We start from the raw sequence: 23,662 nt of genomic DNA, 5'->3' as shown, positions 1-23,662 counted from the left end.
ATGTATCACACACACACCTCTTCATTATGCGTACGTAGTTATACGGTAATCAAGGTCAGATCTAAAAATGATCACGGTTTGTGAGTTTCTAGCCCGCAGTTCCTAACTCGGTTTGAAAAATGGGCAGTGCTTAGCAGCGTAAAGCGCTGTATGTACTATAATCAGCGCTGGTTTAATTCCATAAAGCTACCAGCAAACATAATCAGCGATCAATTCTGTCTGGTATACCGGCATGAAAAATCGTAATGCCCAATCCAAAGGTTTTATCGAACTATTTACGTCTATTTCAAACATGTGTCCTACCGACTATAAACGCTAGTTGACGTACAGATCTTATTACAAGAACGGCTAGTTAGCAGCAAGTTAGATTCGAGGGCTAAGAGCTAAAAACAGTAAATGAGACTGAGCGTGTTTTTAATCGCTTCCAAAACGACTACCTTGCATCAAGGTCGCTGTAAAAAAACGTATACAAGTGTCCTTCTAAATGACAAAACTTATTGATCCCAGCCTCGTTTTCTTTAGGAAAACATTTTTGGTAAAGACGGATGATTAAAACCAACGGTAGGCAGCGTTTATGTTATTGATGGATTGTGGACATACCACGAATTACTTATTCTACCAAAGAAATTCACCACTAACGTATTGTGACAAAATAACCTAAATGTTTAACTATAGTGGCATAAGTAACATAACGCTTGCACGTGTGAAAGCTTAGTGTGGAACAAATTACAACAGTCGGTAGCGTGTTTAAGTAGCTACAAAAAATTACTCAGCGCGATGTGTGATACTAAATGTAATGTATATATATATATATATTCGAATCTGTCCAATACGCCCGAGGGCATTATATGAACATAAAATTTGAGATAAAATGATTGATAAGAACGCTAAAACCTAATTTGCTGCAACACTAAGATCGCATTAAAAACTGAGGGAGTCATCAACGCCCTGACCCACAACATTCGGTGCCATTCTATTATAAAAAGAGTGCTTATATTGGTCTATCCTAAAATGTGGGTGGACTACTCCATGACGGGTTTGGTGGGATGGGTTAAAAGAGATATAGTTATTGAGGTCTAGTTCATATAGACCAAACTCAATTCTTTTTAAAAATTTCAAATCCAAATCTTCTCTTCTATCTTTTAGTTCTTGGATGTTATTTACACGCATGCACTCTGTGACACTATCCATAGGCCCGAGTCTGAAAATCCATCGAACCCCCCGTCTTTGAATTGTTTCTAATTTGTCAGTTAAGCCTTTTGCGTGCGGTGACCATACCTGACAGGCATATTCGAGTAATGGTCGAACAATTGTGTTATAGGCGACAATTTTTGTTGATATGCTTGCATTAAAAAGGCAGCGTCGGATAAGTCCGAGTGCCTTATTACTTTTCTTAGTAATGTTTAAAATATGCTCGTGCCACTTGATGTCGCTTTGTATGAAAACCCCCAAATATTTCAGACCATTCGCCTGTGGTATAAAAATTCCGTTCATAAAAAGTTTAAAATCTGGTGTCGACCTGCCCACCTGCATGTGGATACACTTTTCTGGATTAAATGTCATATGTTAATATGTAAATCTTATCAGATGTCGAAATTATTCATTATTGTTTTTACAAACTTTGTTTTAGTAGTCAGCTAGTCATATAAATATGTAATATCAGTACTTGCACTTATAATAACATCAGTTTTATATAACTGAGTGATGGACACACTTTTGTTGCAAACGTTTAGCTTTGGCGTGGTAGCTCAATTGAATACATTTCACTACAATGAACTACATCGCCGACCTCTGCATTGAATGGCATTAGGAAAAGTTTGCATTTAACTGCTTGTGAATAAAAATTTGTGAGATATGTTTCGCTTTATTTTTAAGCACTTAGTCAAAAGCTTAGTCTTGCAATTTAGATTATTTCTGTTGCCTTTTTAATCAAAAGATGTGCATCATTTGTGTGATAGAGTTGCCAATGGCAGATTTATAGTTTAATGAATGCGCATGTGACTGCACTTTAGTATATACCAATAAGCGTTATGAGCGAAGACCATGAACTTAAACAAATTATGATGAATGTTGCACTAGATGAGAGCACTATGTTGCGATTCAAACCATTGTTATTTCTATCAATTCTTGCGAAATATAAATTCATGTAAATTTCCTCATGGTATGAAGTTTAAAAGTTACAGTTGTTTGGCAACGTTTGAAAACCTTTACAGCTGTTTTTTTTCTTAATTTAAACTGCACAAAACACTTTTCTCATGATATGAAGTTGGAAAATTAAAATGGGTAACTGTTGTTACACTACATATTCAATAAAAATAAATTTTCTGTGCAAAGATTTTTTATTATCCGGGCAATGCCGGGCATTCATCCAGTTCCAAACATAACGACATACATAAAGACATACATAACATAAAGACCTGGTGAACTTATCTAATGTATGTTTTGCTCAGTCGAGGTATGCTAGAATGGTGTGTAATAGATTTTATTATTTTCGAAACTACAAAATTTGACATTGAGTAACTTGAGCAGGTAAAATTGGTGTGCTTTGTAGATATCACTGGAATCTTGTGACTATAAGGTATACCTGCATTCAAATTGTTCAAGCGAAAGCTAAAAAAATAATACACACCAATCAAATTATAAATAAAACAAACTTGTAAACTGCAAACTTCATTAAATCAATGCAGATATAGGTATGAAATTGCAAATCTTTCATCAAAGTATGGAAACAGTTGTAAATATGTTTCGGAATAAGAATCGTATCCAGGGATTTAATAAGTCAATTACGTATTACTATCAATTATTACTCGATTAGTTGTTTATCGGCCTGATCATTTGCAAATTATTCAACAACCTCTAAAAAGTCAAAGCAACTAACACACAGTAGGGGTGATTTGGATAAACAGCTCTTGTAACAAAAGAAAACATCAAAATGTAAGGTAGCGGACTGAAAAGCAATAAAAGGTTACAGCTGGTTTATGCATGAAAAACTCTTTTATAAAATTGACTTGCTGCAGTAGATTCTTTTTTACTGCAACCTGGCTAACTTGGTTTGCTGTGCTATTTGTATGCTTGCTTCTTTAGCAACTATAATCAATCCCCATAATTAAACTGCAAAATCAAATATATGCGCAATTAAACCAGACAATAATCACAAAATTTGATGCCAAACAGTAGTAACAGCCCTCACTCGCTGTTGCTTATTTTATGCACTTCAAGTCAGATGTGCCAAATTTAAATGCCGAACTGCTCCCTGGTAAAGATGTGGTTGCGTCAAATTTGAGTTGATCTTAAAAGAAAGAATTTTTTCTCCTCTATCAGTTGATATGTTGTTTGTTGTGTTAGGCGATCTCATTGCCAAGATATTTGAAGATTAAAATCAAAAAAATCTGATCGCCATAAAAACGCTCAGGCCAAAAAAACATGCCCAGGTTTGCCCAAATTGATGTCACGCGTGATTTATCTGTCAATATGTCTCGTATTCACATCAGCTATTTGCGATAAAAGTCTAGTCCTACGCGGCTCTATTGGCATATATTTTATTTTGTATTTGCTCATGTTGGCTAGAATAAAATTTTTAATCCTGCTACAGATACATTATTATGAATGTTTCAATAGCTTCAAATAACGAAGATTGAAAATTTGTCTTACTCACTTTCTCCAAATGCTGTGTAAACATTTGAGTACCGACTACCAATTCTACCGGTCTATGGTAATTCTGTCAAGCAAACTATGTAGAATAAGGTTTTTGTATCGGCACAGTTCCGCCGCTAAACACACTAACGATATACAGCCTCCCAAAAGCCCCGCCCACATTATGTCCGTCGCCTATCTTTGGGGCGGGGCTGTATATCATTGCCCACACCAAATACTAGTTTCTTACTACCGTAAGTAAAATAAGCAAACTGCGTCTTTGAAAAGAATATGCATAGGGATAGAGTTTTAAGGATGAGAAGTCTGCTGCAAACTGGATGAACTCACATTCTCCAGTTCTGCGGACATCCATATACCGTATCCAATTCACTACAATATTCTGCAAATCATGTTTTGCATTATCTTCAACAATATAATTTTATTACATAATTTTTACAAGCAAAAAAATTTTCATTTTGGCATAAAGCTTTTATTAAAAATATCAAGTCGTTGCCACTCACATAGTTTTAGCCATAGATATATATACCTAGATTGGCCAATAGGGAAAAAGCCTGTCAGACCTAAATAGCACGACGCAACGTCACTGTATTGTACCTCACGCTTGACTGCACTGCTGTTTACAATGAATCTAATGGGAAGAAGGTTACAAAATTACATTTATTTTCACATAAAAACCTTCTTGTATACATAATCCAGTAAACTAAAGCAATTCTGTGATAATATCTGATAACCACCATAGATTAAAACTATAAAAGCTATGAATTGTTGCACACAAATCATGAGCCATCATGGCTTTATTTGCAACGCTCTCTTATCCCCATTCTCTCTTTTCCCCTTCTCCAAAGAATAAGTTAGAAGGGGAAAAGAGAGAAGGGGAATGGAGAGGGGAGGGGAAATAGCCCACCCACTCAAAGAGCCAGACCTTGGCTAGGTAAATAGACTAATATGCTGAACTAAACATGACTAAATATGATGAGTATGCAAGTATGTCTGAAGTCAAAAATGAGACAGAATGATTATTTTACAGCTGGCTAGGTCACCAAAGCTGAAGTGTAATGATTGTATCACTAGCATCGTGGATGTTACCAACGTTGATGTAAACCAAGCAACGAATTCCCTAATTACAGTTAAGAATCAGGGTGGCTTGACTTTGTCTTCGCCTGTGGTGATTGAGGTTTGCAACCACAGCGAGAAAGCGACAAGAGTGTTGCTTAGTAGTGCTGGATTGATGAAAAACTTTGCCAGGCTAGCACTAATTGCCACCACTAAGAAGCCAGCCACGAAAGGACAATACCAAGTTATTTGTACAATATGCAAAAGCAAGTTAAAGGTTGACTTGCAACAAAATTCACATTGCAGTTATTTGGTATCATAAGATTCACCATGTCTTACTCTGTTGTGTTGTAGGTGTGAAATATATGAGAAGGTGATTACAAGCTCTTAAAAGCTAAAAACTTATACAGTCATACTTCAACTTACGAGCTTAATGCGTTCCGAGACTGAGCTCGTATGTTAATATACTCGCATGTTGGTGCAATTTATTTATATATCGAACAATTAAATATACATGTATATTGCTTGGTTTCCATACTCTAAAAATGCAAATAAAACACTCAAAACAAGATATTGTAACAGAAAGAAGATGTTGGTTATTGTCATAATTTACCACATGCTTTCAAAAGGCAACAATCAAAAAATAATACAAGGAAATGTGATTATTTAAAATGTAAAATTAAATACATACAATAGCAGCTAACGCTAGCATTTGCCAGAGAGGGAGATATAAGTTATCCTTCATTACAACAGTTGACTTTGATAAATTTGAATTTTATCAATGCCTTAAAAGACAAACTCTAATGTTGGTATGGTATTGGCCTTCAATCTAGCTTTTTTCCCAATACCAGGTGATACTTGGTAGCTTTCACTAGTGAAGTGGTCTGAACAAAGTACAGAAGATTTACTTGGGGCCCACTGTTCTCGTCTCACTGCTTTAATCCAGGCATCCTTGCGATCAGCAGCAGTAGGAAAACTTAACAAGTAATAAAAGATACATACAATTAGTGGTGTTTTTTGCTCATTGGATTATTGACTTTTTGCCTTTGAGAAGTGTAGCATTAACCTTGTCCAATAATGGAAACTTTTAAGCCTGATTATAGCCAAAGATAACCATGCTCCAAGCCATGCTTATGTAGTATGTTCATGAATTCTCCCAACGATTAGCAGGGTGAATGTTTGTTATATTGTCCTACCTGTGGAAGCTTTTCTCTGAGCATTTTCTTGGATAATTGGAACATCCAAAAGCAACGCAGCAATTCTTACTAGTCCTCTCAGATGTCTGTGAGCTTGATGAATAATGGTGAGATCGCTGCCAAAATAGCAATGAATATGAATTCCATTCTGACTTAGTGATTTATAGCAAGATGGTATCCAAATTAATGACTCAAGCATCACAAAGTAGCAGTATTACACAAGCAGCTCCTTGGGCAAAGTTAAGGAAACCTTCCAAGAGAGAGTCAATCAGTTAATGAATCAAACAAGTTGAAGTTGATAGTAACTTGACAAACAATGATGTCTGCTGATTTGATTGTCTTCAATAATTTTTTCAAAGTGTCAAATATGGGGAAAATATGTCCACTATTGGTATGAAAACTGTTCTAGTTTTTACTATAAAGCCTTACAGCTAATATTTAGGAGTTCCAAGCCTATCTTTGATATTAAAAGTAGTAAAAAACTCACCTTAGTAGCAGCTGACACACTCTTCTCAGCTTCAGCCATTGTAAACTAATGATGAATCTTGCGGTCAGTCAAGCGTAAGGTACAATACAGTGACGTTGCGTCATGGCATTTAAGTCTGACAAGGCCACCAATGGGACTAGCTATTATTGGCCAATCTAGGTATATATATCTATGGTTTTAGCTGATACAATAAGACAAATTCATCTACTGCAACAAACTCAAACAAAACATCATGGTTTATGCAGCACACATTCAAGTCTCTCTTTCCCATTTATGGCAGTTTCCACACTGACAAAGCTGCTTCGGCGGGTGGGACCACATAAACATCCTATTTTCAATAAAACAAATGCAATAAATATATGTCATTCATAGATATTTCATTCTAACGCGTATCTACTGAAAGCTTTCAAATTGGGAGTTAGATAGATTGCGAGTGTAATTTTAAAAACGAATAAATGTTTAACAAAGGCACAAGTACGCCAAGCCAACGATTCGAAGCTTTGGTTCTGAAAGTTAAAGATTTGCATTGATCAATCGATTTTCTTCACTTTCTACAAGTGAGAAGTGAACATCTAAAGTCAAATCATAAATCCAATTTACTAGATAAAACTGCCACAGAAAATTTGAAGTAAATGCAGCTAGGTGAACCGATAAAATATATAAAACGATGATTAGTGATAGCAAAAAGTTATAATTTTATTAATTAATACATGTATTAATGAGTACTAAAATATTACCTTTAGTATATTCATTAATCTAAGCCATTGTATTGCTAGATGCCATGGATTAAAGAGAAGCCGTCAAGAACTCACTGTACATACGTATCTCGCATGCGCAGGAAATTACATTTTAGCCTCAAACAGGGAAATATAATCTGAATGTAAACTCAACAGGAAACTCTATAGGAGACTCAAAGTAAAAGATAAATTTACCTCCATTCTCCGGTCTTCCTCCGTAGAACTTTAACCACCCGATGCCCAGAAAACTCCGAGTCACCTTCGCAGTAACTTCACAGCGATTTTTACAATTATGTTGTTTGCCAATAAAACGTGTCGATCGAGTAAATCATCAAAGTAACGATGTTAATTAATTTAGTAAATATCGATGTCCATGCGATTTAATAATAGAGTAAAATCCCTAAAGTTGAGATCACAGACAACGCATTTTACGAGTGATAACATTTATTACGACCTATATAAAAAATTTCGTGCTAATGAAGCGACCTTATGTTTATCGGTCGTGGTTTCTTTTCAGATGCATCACTAGTGACGTCACGAAAGAAGCACCCGCTGGAACGTGAGCTTTCTAAAAGAGGGCTTTATTCAAACGCATATATCTCTGGACAGGGTTGGTCTACAAAGACGAAAATGGCACCAAATTGTAGCTGATGTTTTAGCCTTTTATGGGTCTTAATTTCATTAAATCGACATTTTTGACGCAACCACATCTTTAATATACTAGGACTTAGTTTCCCTAATTCACTCCCTCACAATTGACTATATCATTGATAAAATTAATATTAATACTTTCGATATGAACTCTAATCATAGCAGTACTTACTAACCTTTATAAATGACCTTGAACAAGTACATAAAATTCATGAGCATTTTGCAGTTGTTGACCCATTCATTATACCAAGCCTTAGCAGCATGTAGCTTTACATTTAATTTTTTGAAACCAACCATGATAATTGAAGCAACCTAACACGGTCATACTGAGCGCATATGTCAATTTACTCGCATCTCAAGGCTCTATTTCCTATATAAAATATCTAAGTACAAATTAATCTGTTAGCATACTATGAAAAAATACCTAGACAGGATATTACCTTGGAAAAACGTGTTTTTAATTGTTGTAAATCAGTCCATGTGTTAACAAAAACATACTTATTTGGTTGTTATTCTTATTGGTGGTTATGGTCTGCAATAAAATGTAACATCACTATGTACACTACTTTATGGAGTTTTTACCTTTGAGACAGACGCTGTGGTTCTGTACACTTAACTGTTGTGACCATACGTAATAGAAACTTTTAATTTAACTTGAATGAATATAGCTTACTAAATACACACTTGAAGCGAGGTTTTAATATTTCACAAAACTTACTTAATTTTGACGTTTGGTTTTAAGTAATTGTTTTCATTTAGCCATGTTTTACCTCGCGTTCACTGTAGCTTTTAGCCAACCTTTAAAAAATTTTCAAACTGATAGAAGAAAGACTGAGCAATGCTGTTTTCGAAAATGACTTCTCACATGCTTGGCCATTTAGTGGCCATCGAGAAACCAGCCCGTGTGCTCGTATCTCAAAGATTACTCATATCTCAAGGAAAAAATTTGCTCCAAAGTCAGCTTGTAGCTCGAGTTTCTCATATGTTGGGGCACTCGTATGTAGGGGTCTGACTGTGTTTTATTATGTGTTCACGAGTTTGGCAGCAATTTTTGTAGTGTTCAATAGCAGGATGTTACGCCAGCTGTGCTTGGTCACCTTCAGTTTGCATTCAGTGTCGGAAATATATGCGTCATTGGTAGTCACATTCATGGTCATTAGCTGTAGTGTTTCCTTCAGCAATTCAACATTTGAGGTTTTGTCATGCACGGACAGTGTATTTTGAGACATTTCATCTATATATATAAGTCTCAGAACTCGCAAGTTGTGAGCTTCCTTTCGACAACTGTCGAAAATTCTTTTCGACTGTTGTAGAAGGTTCCTTTCGACGGTCATCGAAAGTCGACGAGTGATTAAAATGAACTTCTGCGGGAACTGTCCTTTAATGGCCATACTGGTGCACATTTTTCTGTATTTAACATCAAGATGTTTAGGGTATCATATAGACAAAGTGCTATGTATTGATCACATGAAATGGCCATTCTTACTAACAGTCTTAAATGGCTAACTAGTAGTCTTTAGATACTAATGTCCATTAAATGCAGTTTGCCACCCAGACAAATGAAGGTCTTTTTAACAGTGCATCACATTGGTTTAACACATAATACCAGACATTGTGCAAAAAAGTGTAAGATTGAGAGAGGATAATATTCCATCAATTACAGATTTTTCATATTCGTTTACTCCATTCTTAAACAAAACTAGGCAATTTACGTATATATGTGTCCGTGTTTTTCCAATTTACTTGCTATTTTTGGTAGAGGACTGGTTTGCATAGGCAGAACTTTCTGAAAATTGTTTTGTGATAGGGTGTCTTTGCACTCTGCTTTTGCAGCTTGTATATAACAATGAAGGTGGAGCTCATTGCACATGTTGGGTGATTACGAGCAGCTTAAGATGGTCGAGAAGCGTCAAGGTCACAGTGCAGTGGTCAGGTAATCAAGGCCCCGACAAAAACACATTTCCATCTCATCCTCATATGCCAAAGTGTTCAACAGCCTTTGAATAATTTTTAGTAACATTAAATGATTCAACAATTTCAGTCATTCCTCATTCTAATTTTTCAGGGTCACCGAAAAATATGTTCACCTTTTAACAGTTTAATTAATGTAATTAATTCATATGATGTCATTCATTTAAAACTTGTTTGTTCTACTGTTTTGTGTTTTTATATAGTGATGAAAAATTATCATAGATAATTACATAATATTATAATAATAGTAACACCCTTGATAGCCTGTTTTCAGTTGCCATAATTACACCGGCATTATATATGTACCAACACTAAAAAGTAGAGATATTCTTTAGTCACACCCACTTGCTATTTCACAAAAACTTACACGGTTTGTCAAAAGATACATTCAAGTTTCTATCAGTAGCAAAATTTGTATTCAAGGTTTCAACATTGTTTCTCGGAGGCCAGCATGATAGTACGACATGGATATTTAGATATTTTTAATGTGTTGTTAAACATCCAGACAACAGGAAATAAGAGATTATTTTTATGAGTGACTTTAACACCGATATTTAGTGTTCCTGGGCCTTGTGCCTCATCAAATACCACAATATCTATTTGTTAGGCACTATGAACCCAGCCAATTTTCACTCATGGTTAAGAGGGCCGCAGCAGTTAAGATCGTTTCCATTCGGAAGAGAGGATCCATTCAAGGAGGCTCTCCATCGACCTAACTCTACGATGCATCCTTTCTCTGTTGTTCCTCCTGCTGCCGCTGCTGCCCCTGCTGTTGCTGCTGAACCTTTGGACTTGAGTGTTAAGCCTGCCAAGCCTTCCGACTCTTCAGTTCCTCTGGACTTGTCAGTTGCTAAGACAGCTAGCTGTGCTCCTTGTGCAGGTGATTAATATGCTCCTTGTGCAGGTGATTAATATGCTCCTTGTGCAGGTGATTAATATGCTCCTTGTGCAGGTGATTAATATGCTCCTTGTGCAGGTGATTAATATGCCCCTTGTGCAGGTGATTAATATGCCCCTTGTGCAGGTGATTAATATGCCCCTTGTGCAGGTGGTTAATATGCCCCTTGTGCAGGTGATTAATATGCTCCTTGTGCAGGTGATTAATATGCTCCTTGTGCAGGTGATTAATATGCTCCTTGTGCAGGTGATTAATATGCTCCTTGTGCAGGTGATTAATATGCCCCTTGTGCAGGTGATTAATATGCCCCTTGTGCAGGTGATTAATATGCTCCTTGTGCAGGTGATTAATATGCCCCTTGTGCAGGTGATTAATATGCCCCTTGTGGAGGTGATTAATATGTCAATAATGTTCTTTCAACTTGTCTTCTTTTTTAAATGTTTTTTATTCGAGATATTAAGTAATTTGCACTTGAAGGTTATCAAGGTCAATAGTTGATATTTTTATTGGTGTCGAAGAAAAGGATTGATTTGCTCGTTTTAATAACTGAGCTGAAATTGCTTTACCTGCTCATCTTGCTGCAATGCTTGTGTCCAATTCTATTCACAATTTTGGTCAATTCAGCTCATTTTTACCACCTAAACATTATAAATGTGCAAGTTTGATGAGACAGTGAATGATATTAATTCTTGGTGTAACTAACTTTAACTTACAACCGCTAGGTTAGTATTCTCTAATTGCTTCGTGATAGGGCGTCTTTGCACTCCGCTTTTGCAGCTTATATAAAACACTGAAAGTGGAGCTCATTGCACGTGTTGGATTACCACTTTCTACCAGCTGATTTGCTTTTAGTTGCAAAACATTAATGTTTAGAAAAATTTTGGATGTCGTGCGTTGGAAATTACTCCTCTTGGTTAGACAATTGCTCGCTCAAATTTGACAAATTTGTAAATTCAAGGTTTTACTGTATTCAGTTGACAATATTTGCTTCAGTGATTGGTATTTTAATATTCGGAGAAAATCTCAAAACAAATTAACATTGAGTTTTGTGGCTTGACTGTATAAATTATCCTAGTTCAGTATCCAATAATCATAAAGTCACAGCCTATTGGTCTAGAACGCCTAACCTTCACACAACAGTGTGGACTTGAATTCTTAAAAAATGCTACTGGTAGTGACAGGAATGACAGCCCACCTTAAATTGATTTCTGCAACTGGTCACGTCTCCAGCCGTCGAGGTTCCTTTGTCGCAACACTCAGACATGTTCAGCCAAGATCACAGAGCTATTGTTCGTTGTACCAATACTCTTAAAACACACACAACCTCTGCTGGCAGTTAGCAAGCAGACGTACTCGATCTTCGAGCGATTGCTCACACACAATCAAACAGTCGATATTTGCTGTGTCTTGCATGAACTAGCTCCAGACAGATGCTGCCTGGTATTTAAGTCGGAAAGGGAAATTCATACGTTATTTACAAACGTCATCTTATATTGTCAGTCTGCCAACTTTCACTATAGTATCGACATGGTTTTTTAAAAAGCAAGATATGCCACTTTACTTAGTTGAATTCGCCAATCAAGTTTATCATCTTTACAAACATATTTGTATTCTGGATTTTTAAGAATCTGCTTAAAATTACATGATTGGTAGTGGATCTCTTCAGCAGCATAATTAACTGATTGGCAGCTGTAAACCTTTGTTTTCACTCTGCAATATACTGGATAAAATGCAACTATAATTTATATAAATAATTTACTAATATTGTAAATTTATTATTAATTAGTATATTGAAATTATTATTAATTAAATATGATTGTTAATTATTATTATTAATATTTTAATTTATATATACTCAATAATATTTATATAATCATAATTTGATGATAATTCTTTGGTTTGAACACATTTTATGTTCTTGTAGAAAGTACTCAAGAATCTCATACAAGAGGTTCAAGCATTCAGACAGGGCTTGTGCTGCCCCACCCCCAACAATACCAGTGCAATGTAAATACTTCTCCAGGCTTCATGCAATGCGGGTTCGATGTCCTACCACACTCAAGTGACAGGAAGTTGCACTGCTCATATTGTGGATATCAGTGTGAAGTGCATCTCAAAGCTATTTTTGAACAACACGTGTTTGAGCACAAGTCACAACCTTGTTGTATTCACTGCAGTAGACTGTTTAGTGACCCTGTAGCTTTGCAAGAGCACTTACCTCTTCACGATCTTCTCTATATTCATATTTGCACCATCTGTGGTTTGGCTTTCAAGCTCAAGCTCTCCCACACAGCCCATATGGCTGAGCGTCACCCACGATTGGCAACATCTAACACCAATGGGAAACGATCTCCGCAATCAGTTCCTGACAGCATGCTTCTGAAAATTGGAAGCTCTCCGAGCTCGTCGTCTGATCGGCGTCGTAGTGCCTCTATGTCAAGCTCTTCTGATCATCTCTCGTCGCCAACTAGTTTCGTTAGTACTGGTTATTCAACAGCTTCACCGCTGTCGCAGAAGACATTTGGCCAGTCGTTGGCTAAAGAATGTGAGAAGATGGCTGGTGGAAAAACTCTGAATTTAGCAGAGATGATATTCATGAAAAGCGAAGATGAACACGAATCTGCTGAATGCGCACCTAAACTCAACCTCAGGTCTTTGTTGGAGCGGGTGGTAGAGGAGAGCATTCGAGCCGGACCTAACGGTGCCGTGAAGAAGCCAGACTTGAAGTTCATGGTTACATTTAGTGATGATGAAGACGAAGAAGAGGAAAAAAAGGACGGCAACAGCACTCCTGCTGCTGCCGCCAGCAGGAGTGATTTTAATGTCGCCGCCTCCTCAACATTTTCTCGAGAGGAAGTTGGAGAAAGTACCAATTATTGTTCATCAGAAAATCAACATGGAGGCAGTCCATATCAAAGGTATGGTTCCTGAACGAGTATTTCAAAGTATCATACATGTTATTCATTTTTTTCCATGTTCTTTTACTTTTGAATTTACTTCATAGTCAATGAATGAAACAGCATCCTTGATAGCAGCAGAAAAGCGTTAAAACAAACTGGTATATGACCTTTTAGACATTTCAATTATTAATTAATTAACATTGTACTTTTGCCATTTATAGTTTTTGAATGGCATATTTAGCTTTTCAATGTTATTCAAACCAGAAACTTGCAACTTATTAACAAACAATGTCACAATGGAGCAAATTTCCTTTCTCTAGAATGGATACGGCACTATTTTAAAGCAGCCCAACTGAGACCATATGAATTAATATATATGAAGATAATTCATTCCGAGATCAGCTTCTTTATATTCAAACCGTTCTATGCTTGAGCAAAGATCTCTATGCGACACACTGATTAGTTTAATTCATTCCACATTTTAAACTCTAGGTTAACTACTGCAAGTAATAACTCATAGCATTAAAACAAGTTTATTTTATTAAACTTTGTACAAAACTATATTACGTGTAAAAACTGAATTAATGGAAGTAGTAATCAGTGAAGAGTTTTTTTTCTGATACTTTATTTCGGAAACAGATGAACAAAGTACAACTTACTCTAGCATGGACTCAGTAAAGTTTGAACAAACTGCTTATATAGCTTTCCAGTATTTACTTTCCTCTGCATAGTGACTTTTTAAATGTCATGTCAAAGGTAGTTCGGATATAGAATCAAATATTTGCTCCAATTTTACGTCATAAGTTGGAATATTAGCAAGCTCAGGTGATGGTGTGTACAGGTTTGCCTATATGTCATGTTCACTGATATGGCGTGTTTACTGTTATGTCGTGTTTACTGATATGTCGTGTTTACTGATATGGCGTGTTTACTGATATGTCGTGTTTACTGATATGGCGTGTTTACTGATATGTCGTGTTTACTGATATGTCGTGTTTACCGATATGTCGTGTTTATAGATATGTCATGTTTACCGATATGTCATGATTGCCGGTATGTCGTGTTTACTGATATGTCGTGTTAACTGATATGTCATGATTACTGGTATGTCATGTTTACTGATATGTCGTGTTTATAGATATGTCATGTTTACCGATATGTCATGATTGCCGGTATGTCGTGTTTATTGATATGTCGTGTTTACTGATATGTCATGTTTACTGACATGTCATGTTTACTGACATGTCGTGTTTACTGATATGTCGTGTTTACTGATATGTTACAGCGAAATATCTGATATGGATCAAGGCGAGAGCGGATGAGCTTTCTCCCAAGTTTATTGCTGCGGCGTCGCTTGCAATATAACATTTGGTCGGTTGGGATCACAGTTTCTTCATTTGGATTCATCTCTTGCCATATTTTGAGAATGATTTTAGAATTTTATATTTTAAGCTCTCTCGGGTATCTTACAATAACATATTTATCACGATTATGCTTGATAATAAGGTAATTTGCCTGAAATATACATATTTTCTGCTTCTGTATTTTATAAGCTTGGTAGTAACCTCTGACAGGGTCAACAGTCGATAGTTTATCATGAAATTTAATGTAATGTAACTAGTACTGGAAACTGTCTACATAAATATATTCATATATTTATAACATCAAAGAACTTAGAGATTTGTTTGAGCAATGATCAGGGATAAAGCAGCTATGCATCGAGACAGATTGAGCAATGACAGTTGCATATAAAGCTAAAACAAAACCAGAGAGACAAAAATATTACTATGATATATACATAAATTGTTTGCAGCGCATCGTGACATTATCTATGTGTGCCTAAAGAATTATATTCCAGGACCCTTCGAAATGTTTGCCAAATCAAGTGCAATAATGATGGAGCCAGACTATAAATACCCATTAGTAAAATCAACATTTGAAATGTGTCCCTATCCATAATATACTAAGCATGTGCCTAGTCAATACACACCGCCTTTAGGCATTAATAAGAGCTCCTCGCAGGACCTGCGCGTTTAGAGCTCCAAAGTTGTGCTTCCTTCCTTTTGTCACATTCTCTATAAGATTTGGATTGGCTTCTGGAAAGCTGGTTCTCAATGAATTGTAGGTTCCTGTTTTGCTAAAGCTATTTTGTATTTTAAGTAGAGATGTTTGTGGTCGTGGTACGCCACATCCTGGTTCCCAGCTATATCGCATATCCTGTGGCAGCTGGAATTTGCTTTCAGTGTCTTTCATATATGATGACTTGAACTGATCAAAGGAAGTTGCTCCAATTCCAAGGTTACTCGATTTGCTCGCAAATAGATCGGGCTTCATCTGATCAAAGCTTTGAAATGTATCCTCACCTCCAGGTAGCTTTGTTGCCGAAGAGGTTCGAAATGGAGTCATGGATCTTTCTATCGATTGCTGATCCAAACTTGCTTTCTCTCTCCTCATTACTGGTACTTGCACCATCCTCTGCTTTGGAGTTTCAATATGAGTTTTCGTTACTAGTAAAGGAGTGTTTCCTGCACCCTCACCTACGCTCACTTGCTCATTGAACTTGACATGCTTTTTAGCATTAATGCGAACATTTCCTAAGTTCTGATTCTCTTTAGACATCAATGCGAGTGGCTCAGATCTTGCATGAGGCAACAGTGAGTTCTCTTGAAGGAACTTTTTCGTGTTGTATGATGATCCCATAGTGGATTCCGTGTTGACAACTCCTCCTTCTTGTACTCTTCTACGCGCATCAACCAAAGTAGGTTGAAGCTGTTGCTCCCTGACATGCCTGTCTCGTTGGAACGGCTCAAATACTTCAAATATATCTGGTCGCTCACTGAGCATTGGCACACTTCTTGGATCAGTCCGGATGTCTGAACGTACCAGATCAGCTTCAAGGTTAAGATTACTTGGATACTGTATAGCATTTCCTGCAGAATCCACATTGTTGCGAATACCAAGCTTGGTTGGATCCTTGTTCAGCTTGAAAGATAACTTATTTGGATCATAGCTAGTTTGGTATAATCCCGCTCGTTCTTCATTATACTTTCCTTCGTGGCCATAGAATGCACCAACCTTCTCTTCTGGTGTACAAATCTCTTCCTTACGTTTCAGCACACTTAGTGAATGGCCAGGCCCCTAAACAGAATATTTATTAATGTTTTACATCTTGTAGGCGAATCTAAAAAGCTAAAAAACGTTGGCAAAATTCAAGCCATGCTAGTCTTTGTAACTCAAAAATGTGCAGCCTCCCCGCATAGTGTCCCATACGTATTAAGAGCTTCATTATGTCATACAATATGTTTTTATAATGTAATTATATATTCTATTTTACATTTCAACATATTTTCTTGGATTTTAATTAGAAATAAACAGTTTTCCGATAGAACAAAGAAGATGGATATCTTAAGAACTGTTACGGCAACATCTCTTTTCAGTTACTTCTTGATCAAGGTATGTATTATGGCATTTTTGAAATTTACAAGTTGCTCTACCATATGTTAGCTCGGAATAGTCATGGTATTACAATGATATATAACATTTCCTAACATACGAAACAATCAGATTTATGTTAGAAGCCTTAATTTTTTTACAATAATAAGCTGTTTTACATATCAATGCATCAAATTATTGACATATCCTGCCTACCAATGCTTCCAGATTTTTCCAGCGGTTGTCAGCTTCAGCTTGCTGTTTTTTATCATGATCTTCTTCAGCTAACACATCCATGTAGGATGTCTGTCTTTCATGTAGGACATCAGTGCCTCGTTCCACGACTGGCAACGGATTGGGAGCATCTCTTAAAAACAATAAAATTTAGGTTTTTTATTTCTATCAGCAATAATACATTAGATGCTGATTAATGAGCAAGGACTAATGATAGCATTCTGATTAACACTTCAAGTTCGCAAGCTCCTGTGCCAAGGCATGATTGCTCAATGTACCTCATTTGTCGTTCTATCAATACTTTAAATCTGTCTTCAGGATGATGCATAGTTGACCACTCCTTCCACTGTTCATCTTTACCCTCTTGAGAAGAAGGTAAATTGGCATACTCTTTTCCATTGAGTAACCGATCCTCTTCTCTTTCGTTTAATGTTGGTTTTCTGCAAAATTCGGAATGTATGATTTTTTTCTATAAACAGGGAGTGAAATTCCGTTAAGTAACTAATCCTCTTCTCTTTTGATTGATGTTGGCTTTTTTGCAAAAAATGGAATACGTGATTTTTTTTAACAGGATGTAAAATATTAGTCATACATCAACATGTGCATTTTATATTTGAAACAAATATTTCTTAACAACTGTTGCATGACAACCTGAGTTTGCCGCTACTCAGCTATGAACAGCTGTGTAGATAACAATGCTATTAGTTGGGATCATTTAGTGCTGAATGCTAGCTCTCTAATTGTAGATCTTATCAACCACAATTTCTTTTTTAAATTATTTTAAAGGGAATCCTTTTTCGATATGTATGCCTATACCAAAGGTTGTTAATCCAAATTTACCTGAATTTGTCTTTTTGTCACTATATGTAAATATAGTGACAAAAAGATATATAGAGACAAAAATATATGGTCATGGTGGCGGCTGTTATATTCTTACAAATACTTGTAATATATAAGTTTCCAGAACTGCGCCATCAAATGGTAAGAGTCACTTATTCAGAGGGCTTGACACAAAACTGGCTTTAATAACTCAGGAATAGCGATAGCTACATAAAAGCCTGTTAAAAGCTCAAATGCAAATAAAACACTTTTACATGCATAATAATGTTGAAGCAGTTTATTGTAGTCTCCTAACCAGGCCTGATTCTATCCTAATTGTATCTACAATTGAGCCTTTAGGTTTAGTTGATTACCACACGTTGCTAATAAAGGGGAATAATATGAACGAATACAAAAATTTGCAAAAGGTTAGCTGCAAAAATCTTTATTTGCAAAAGTTTTTTAATTAGCACGTTTCGCAAAAATACAGATACAAAAAGTTGCGTTTTAAACAAACACAAAAACATAAAAGTTTAAAAAACATGTTTTGTCGGCACATTTTAAGTAATCAAGCTGTCTAAAGTTTATTATATCTGATTCTTTCTATATGTCAACTTGCGAGCTGCAGTTATCAATACTTGTTCATTATGCCCAATGATCTCTTACAAATTTACTCAGAATGGCATACTTTAAAATAGAACCGAGTTTTATGACAAAATAATATTTTAAATTTGCCGGCGATACAATACACAGTGTTTGCGAACAGAATTTCACTTCAAAAAGATTGCCTTTGAAGTATCATCAGACGTGCATATTATGGGTATAAGAATAGGCTGATAACTCTTACAGAAATGCTGTATGTTTGATTCCTGCATTTAATCAATAGTGGAATCTGATTACTAATTTTTATATCATCAGAATGATTTTAGAGGAAAAATTAGCTTCCTATTGCATGTTTTCACATTTATGTAAAATTTCCAATAAGTGACAACCAGTGCTTACCGAATATATCCTGTGTCAGGCTGAGCGGCTCCACGAGATGATGGTACACCATAGTTGGGGTTCTGAGTGTCAGCAATTCTACCATTCTGAGGGCGGGCTGGCTCATAAGTATTTGTGAACCAAGGGTACTGTAACAGCCAATACACATCAATATTATTCAGAATCACAGCAAGAGCATTCAAAAGCTGACATCATAAAAATTAATGTTTTGTTAGCAAGCTACCATATACAAGCTTTACAGAAAGATTATTGTTTTACGATGCAAAAGTAAATTGAGCATTTTGTGCTTACGATATTATCATCTTCCCATCCGTACGTGCTCTTATGCACTTCTTTGTCTTCAAGGTTGTCTAGTTTGTATTGGTTCCGAGGTCCAATACCCGAATGGTTAAGATCATAAGTAGTCTTCCACTGCTGCCGCTCCAGGTTTCTCGTAGCATTCGCATTCTTGTCCGAAATGGCATGCACAGTACCTTCTCTGTTCTGAAGGTTTGGTGTTACCAGTGAAGGCGGAGTTGGGTAAAAGGATTGACCTTTCAACCCAGGTGACTAGAAAATAAAAAATGATCTGTAATAAATTTAGCATATTCAACGTGCATCTAGGCATTGGGATGGACATTTCGCTTTGCAAGTTTTTTCAGGTAAAGAATTTAAAACATGGGTGTATAAAACATTGCCACATTTGTTATGAAAGAACATAATTTTTGCACTAATGCATTAACCAGTAGGTTCAAAAAAATAGGAAACGTTTTTGAGATTAAAATTTTTATAAATTTTAAAACATAAAATATTTTTGATTTTAATGAACATGATAAGCAGATATAACAATAACCTTAAAAGTATGGTGAAAGCCTTGCTCCCCATGCCAGCTTAATCCTCGCTTCAAGCTTTCAGGTGGAAGTGATTGCACTTCATGTCGATCGCCAGCTCCTAATATATTGATAAAAGAAGCTAGCCACAGTTAGGCTTTGAATAGTTTATGAATAGAAGCCACCAGACAAATTGTTTTTGTAAACTCAACCGCCTCAGGCAGTAAATGGAGAACACTAAACAAATAAACTAAAATCAATAATGCTTCTTGTGATGTCTATGTGATAAACAAGTATGACGCAATTTGTATTGACAGACTGCTAATTATTTCCACAAAATGATTATATTTCTGATAATATTATGCCTGATTGCCTGTATCAAAATCAGCAGATTTTTACAAATATAATAATAAATTTTATTCTGCTAACCTTTGGTTTTATACTTGATAAGGACGTCATAATTTGAAGCAGGTGTTTCTGATGACAATGGCTGATTCTCCAATGCGGTCACACCTCTTTTTGGCTCTTCCGCCATGTTTGAATAAGAAGGAAACATTTTGAGTCTTGGCACATGTGATGCATAAGGATGTTCAGATGGAAAAGGCTCTTGTATCATTCTATCTCTACAATATCAATCAGTCACATCCTTAAAATAAAATCTAGCTGAATTTTGTTGAGGGTCCAATAAAATACAGCGTCACTTGATTACGTAAGTGTAATAATACTAACCCGAGTGTGCTTTCTTGTGGCTTTGGTAATCTGCAACAAATTGGAACACCTTTTTACATAAAAATGGCTACTCGGTGATAAACTACCGTGCTTTAGCATTTTGTGTTGACATATAGATATTTGCTAGTTTATCAAAAACAAAAAGATAATGTGAACTGATGTAATACTGTAATTATGTCATATAATAATTTAACTGGTCACAATGCATTTAAGAGACAAAACTTATTATTTAATATTATAAAGTATGATAAAAACTTACAGCTGATCATTTATCCTCACATTGCTTTTCTTCAGTTGAGTCAACTCATAGTACTGGTTAATTGGCTCTCCGCTAAAAGCAAATCCAGAAACTTCAGCTTGAGTTCTAGTTCAACTCAATTGAGTCAAAAGATGCAATACGGCATACAATGTATTTCTTATTAAAAAGCAAATAAAGTCAAGGTATTTCAAAATACACTGTTGTTACAAAAGCTGTAAACAGCATTTTCAAGATTACCTCAGATGCCATGTAGGTGATTTGGCACTCCATAATGGCACTTTTTCTACCTGTCGATTAGTACCCCATTCTGGCACTGATGATCGGAAAAAACCATCTTTTGGTGTAAGAGATAAACTGGTCATTGTTGAAATATTTTTACTATACTCTTTGAGAGTCCAGCTCACTTAAGCTTGGCAACTACAAGCCAGACAACAATGTATTGTATGTAAACTTATAAAATACCAAGTTTTACTATAGTTTTAGAGCATATACATTAGTCTAAATTGCTGCATTTAAATTCTGTTTTTGTTTAACTAAATCAAAATATCATATAAAACGTAGTGTCTCTTTTGCCATGTAGCTTGGTCAGTTCAAATATGACAATTAGTGAAAGTACTTAGCAGTAAGTAATAGATCGGAATAGAAATTGTTTATTATTAGTCATAAGTAACTTAAAGTATAAAAACAACACCAAATAATTTAATAACAATAGCGTGTAAACGTCTTACCTTGGTCTGAAAAGTTGCTACACTGTATATTGTTAATCTTATTGGCACTCCAGAAGAATAATGTATTCAACTCAGTGCCGACCAAGAAGCCAAGGATGATTTATTGGTTGCTAAGAAACGCACCTGCTCTTCTCGTCGCATATCGACTGAACGTGAACATTTTATTAACTAGGACTATTTCTTCCGAAAATGTCGCTATTGTACGATAATTATTTAGAGCACTTTCACAGTCTACGATGCCGCGAAATTCACTCGGTCAGTTCGTGTAAGTAAGAAAGGTTGTTTTCAGCATTCCGTTGACGGAACTAGGCGCTTTGCAAAAGGCTTAGTATTGATGGTTTTACTAGCAGCTTTGTAGATAATCGCTGACACGGTCTCTCATAGTTTTTAAATTCAGCATGCCCAGCAAATAATCCGTTTTACACATGCGTTGTCCTTTTTTATATTGAATTGAGTCAATCAGGTCCTAGTAAAGTGGTACATCGCTGTTGAGTATCTCTGAAAATAGATGTTGGCTTGTTCATTAAGCTTACCTGATTGTTTTATTTATAGAATTTCTGCTGCCGAGTGAATGTGTGGTGGTGTCTAATTTTGATGCCCTACTGACCAAACCCCAACTGGCTTTGAAAGGCAGCTTCTAAGGATTCTTCCTGCCGACCAAGAAGATCCTCCACAAAACCCTTATTAAGCTTTGCATTTGTTGCATAGCTATATTTCCTTTGCATAAATGCAACTGGTTTTATGTTAAAGAACATGAGGGAAAACAAAGTGTTCACAATCAACTACGTCTGGCAGTTATGTACTGTCAAGATTGGTTGTAGTGATACAACTGGTGTGCTGATAATTATGCTAGCAATATCTTGTGTAAAGTTGGAATTGGCAACCAAACTCCACATTAATAAAACGTTAGAGAATACTAGCTACAGCAGATGAGAATGCTGGCTAATGCAGATGAGAAACAGTATAATAAGTCTCATCTAGTTTATCTAGGCTTAGCACATGAAAGCTAAACATGTTTATTGGTTGGTTGATATACCGCAACTCTTCAATGGTTCTACCAATTGTAAATATGACATTAGTCAGTGCATTTCTTTTAACTAGCAGGCACTTTTTTCTTATATAGCTTATTTTTCTAGTTCTATAACCCTTATTTAGCTGGTGCCAGTTTGTTTTAACTTCTGTATCAACAATTCTCATTCACCATTGCATTAAAGAGTTTCTGTGGTATGTGCCTACAATTGTTTGTTACGGAGAAAGGGCAAATTGGCTGACTGGATGATTTAAAAAGTTAGTACCAGCTAGAATTGCTTTGATAAGTACAAAAGTGATACACGTTATGAATCAGAAATACCTTAGCAAGATTTTCATCAGCCCTAGACAAATATCGCACACAATTTTGCCCATAATAGATTTTGCCCAGGAGTTTTACTCTCTTTTCATCCTCAAGGGGTAGTCTGAGATAAAATGCACCCTTTCCGCTGACTTACACATTAATAAAAAATTGCCCCTTATCACCACAGACTAATTGCTCCCTTTTTGGCTCAATCACTGCTGCTACCTAATAAGAAGAGGGATTTACTCTACTTAGTACAAGGTCATGAATACCCCTTTCCACTGTGTGGAACTCAATAAGACAGGTTTGGCCCCCATTCACTGCACCAAGCTAAAAAACATACCTTTTTTTATGAAAACACTAGTGTCTGGCCACCAAAAAACACCCCTAAAACGCGCTTTTCTGTTGAGCCTTGGGGATGAAAGTTGAGAGTGAAAGCCCAGCGAGATTTTGTTTAAAGGTGGTTTTTATACTTGACAATGTCTACGCAGCTTGTTTGTGTATCTTTTCTTAGTTTGACATCGGAGTTACGTGTATATTAAAATGTAAACTTACTAGTACTGACTTATACGGCATGAACTAGGTATCTATTGCTAAAATATCTCCCTAGTTGCCAATGAAAACGTAACTTCCAGGATGTTGGTCTAATCGCATTAGAAGATTTTAGAATTGCAATGGACAGATTATTGGATTGATCTTGTTCTGAAATGACAATCATTGCAGAATGATCAAGGCTTTGCTTCATGTTTATGTACATATTTGTAAATAAA

General features: G+C 36.0%; 2 protein-coding genes across 2 annotated transcripts; one reads left to right on the top strand and one right to left on the bottom strand.

Moving 5' to 3' along the window:
- Window positions 1-362: 362 nt before the first annotated feature.
- LOC137395300 (uncharacterized) lies at window positions 363-15,037 on the top strand. The gene is made up of 4 exons (XM_068082190.1): window positions 363-561; window positions 10,357-10,629; window positions 12,572-13,565; window positions 14,833-15,037. Exons 1-4 carry the CDS (start codon window positions 546-548, stop codon window positions 14,867-14,869), a joined length of 1,320 nt encoding a protein of 439 aa, XP_067938291.1. The 5' UTR covers window positions 363-545; the 3' UTR covers window positions 14,870-15,037.
- Window positions 15,038-15,209: 172 nt separating this feature from the next.
- LOC137395299 (uncharacterized) lies at window positions 15,210-21,698 on the bottom strand. The gene is made up of 11 exons (XM_068082189.1): window positions 21,560-21,698; window positions 21,069-21,248; window positions 20,832-20,903; window positions 20,573-20,602; window positions 20,273-20,466; window positions 19,867-19,964; window positions 19,326-19,583; window positions 19,035-19,162; window positions 17,492-17,653; window positions 17,196-17,346; window positions 15,210-16,685 (listed from the first exon to the last, which is right to left on the bottom strand). Exons 2-11 carry the CDS (start codon window positions 21,191-21,193, stop codon window positions 15,543-15,545), a joined length of 2,361 nt encoding a protein of 786 aa, XP_067938290.1. The 5' UTR covers window positions 21,194-21,248; window positions 21,560-21,698; the 3' UTR covers window positions 15,210-15,542.
- Between the last annotated feature and the right edge of the window lie 1,964 nt (window positions 21,699-23,662).

The sequence above is a fragment of the Watersipora subatra genome, chromosome 4 (assembly GCF_963576615.1).
Source record: "Watersipora subatra chromosome 4, tzWatSuba1.1, whole genome shotgun sequence".
NCBI lineage: Eukaryota > Metazoa > Bryozoa > Gymnolaemata > Cheilostomatida > Watersiporidae > Watersipora > Watersipora subatra.
The sequence above is the reverse complement of the archived record's forward strand: the minus strand, read 5'-3'. Positions and strand labels throughout refer to the sequence as shown.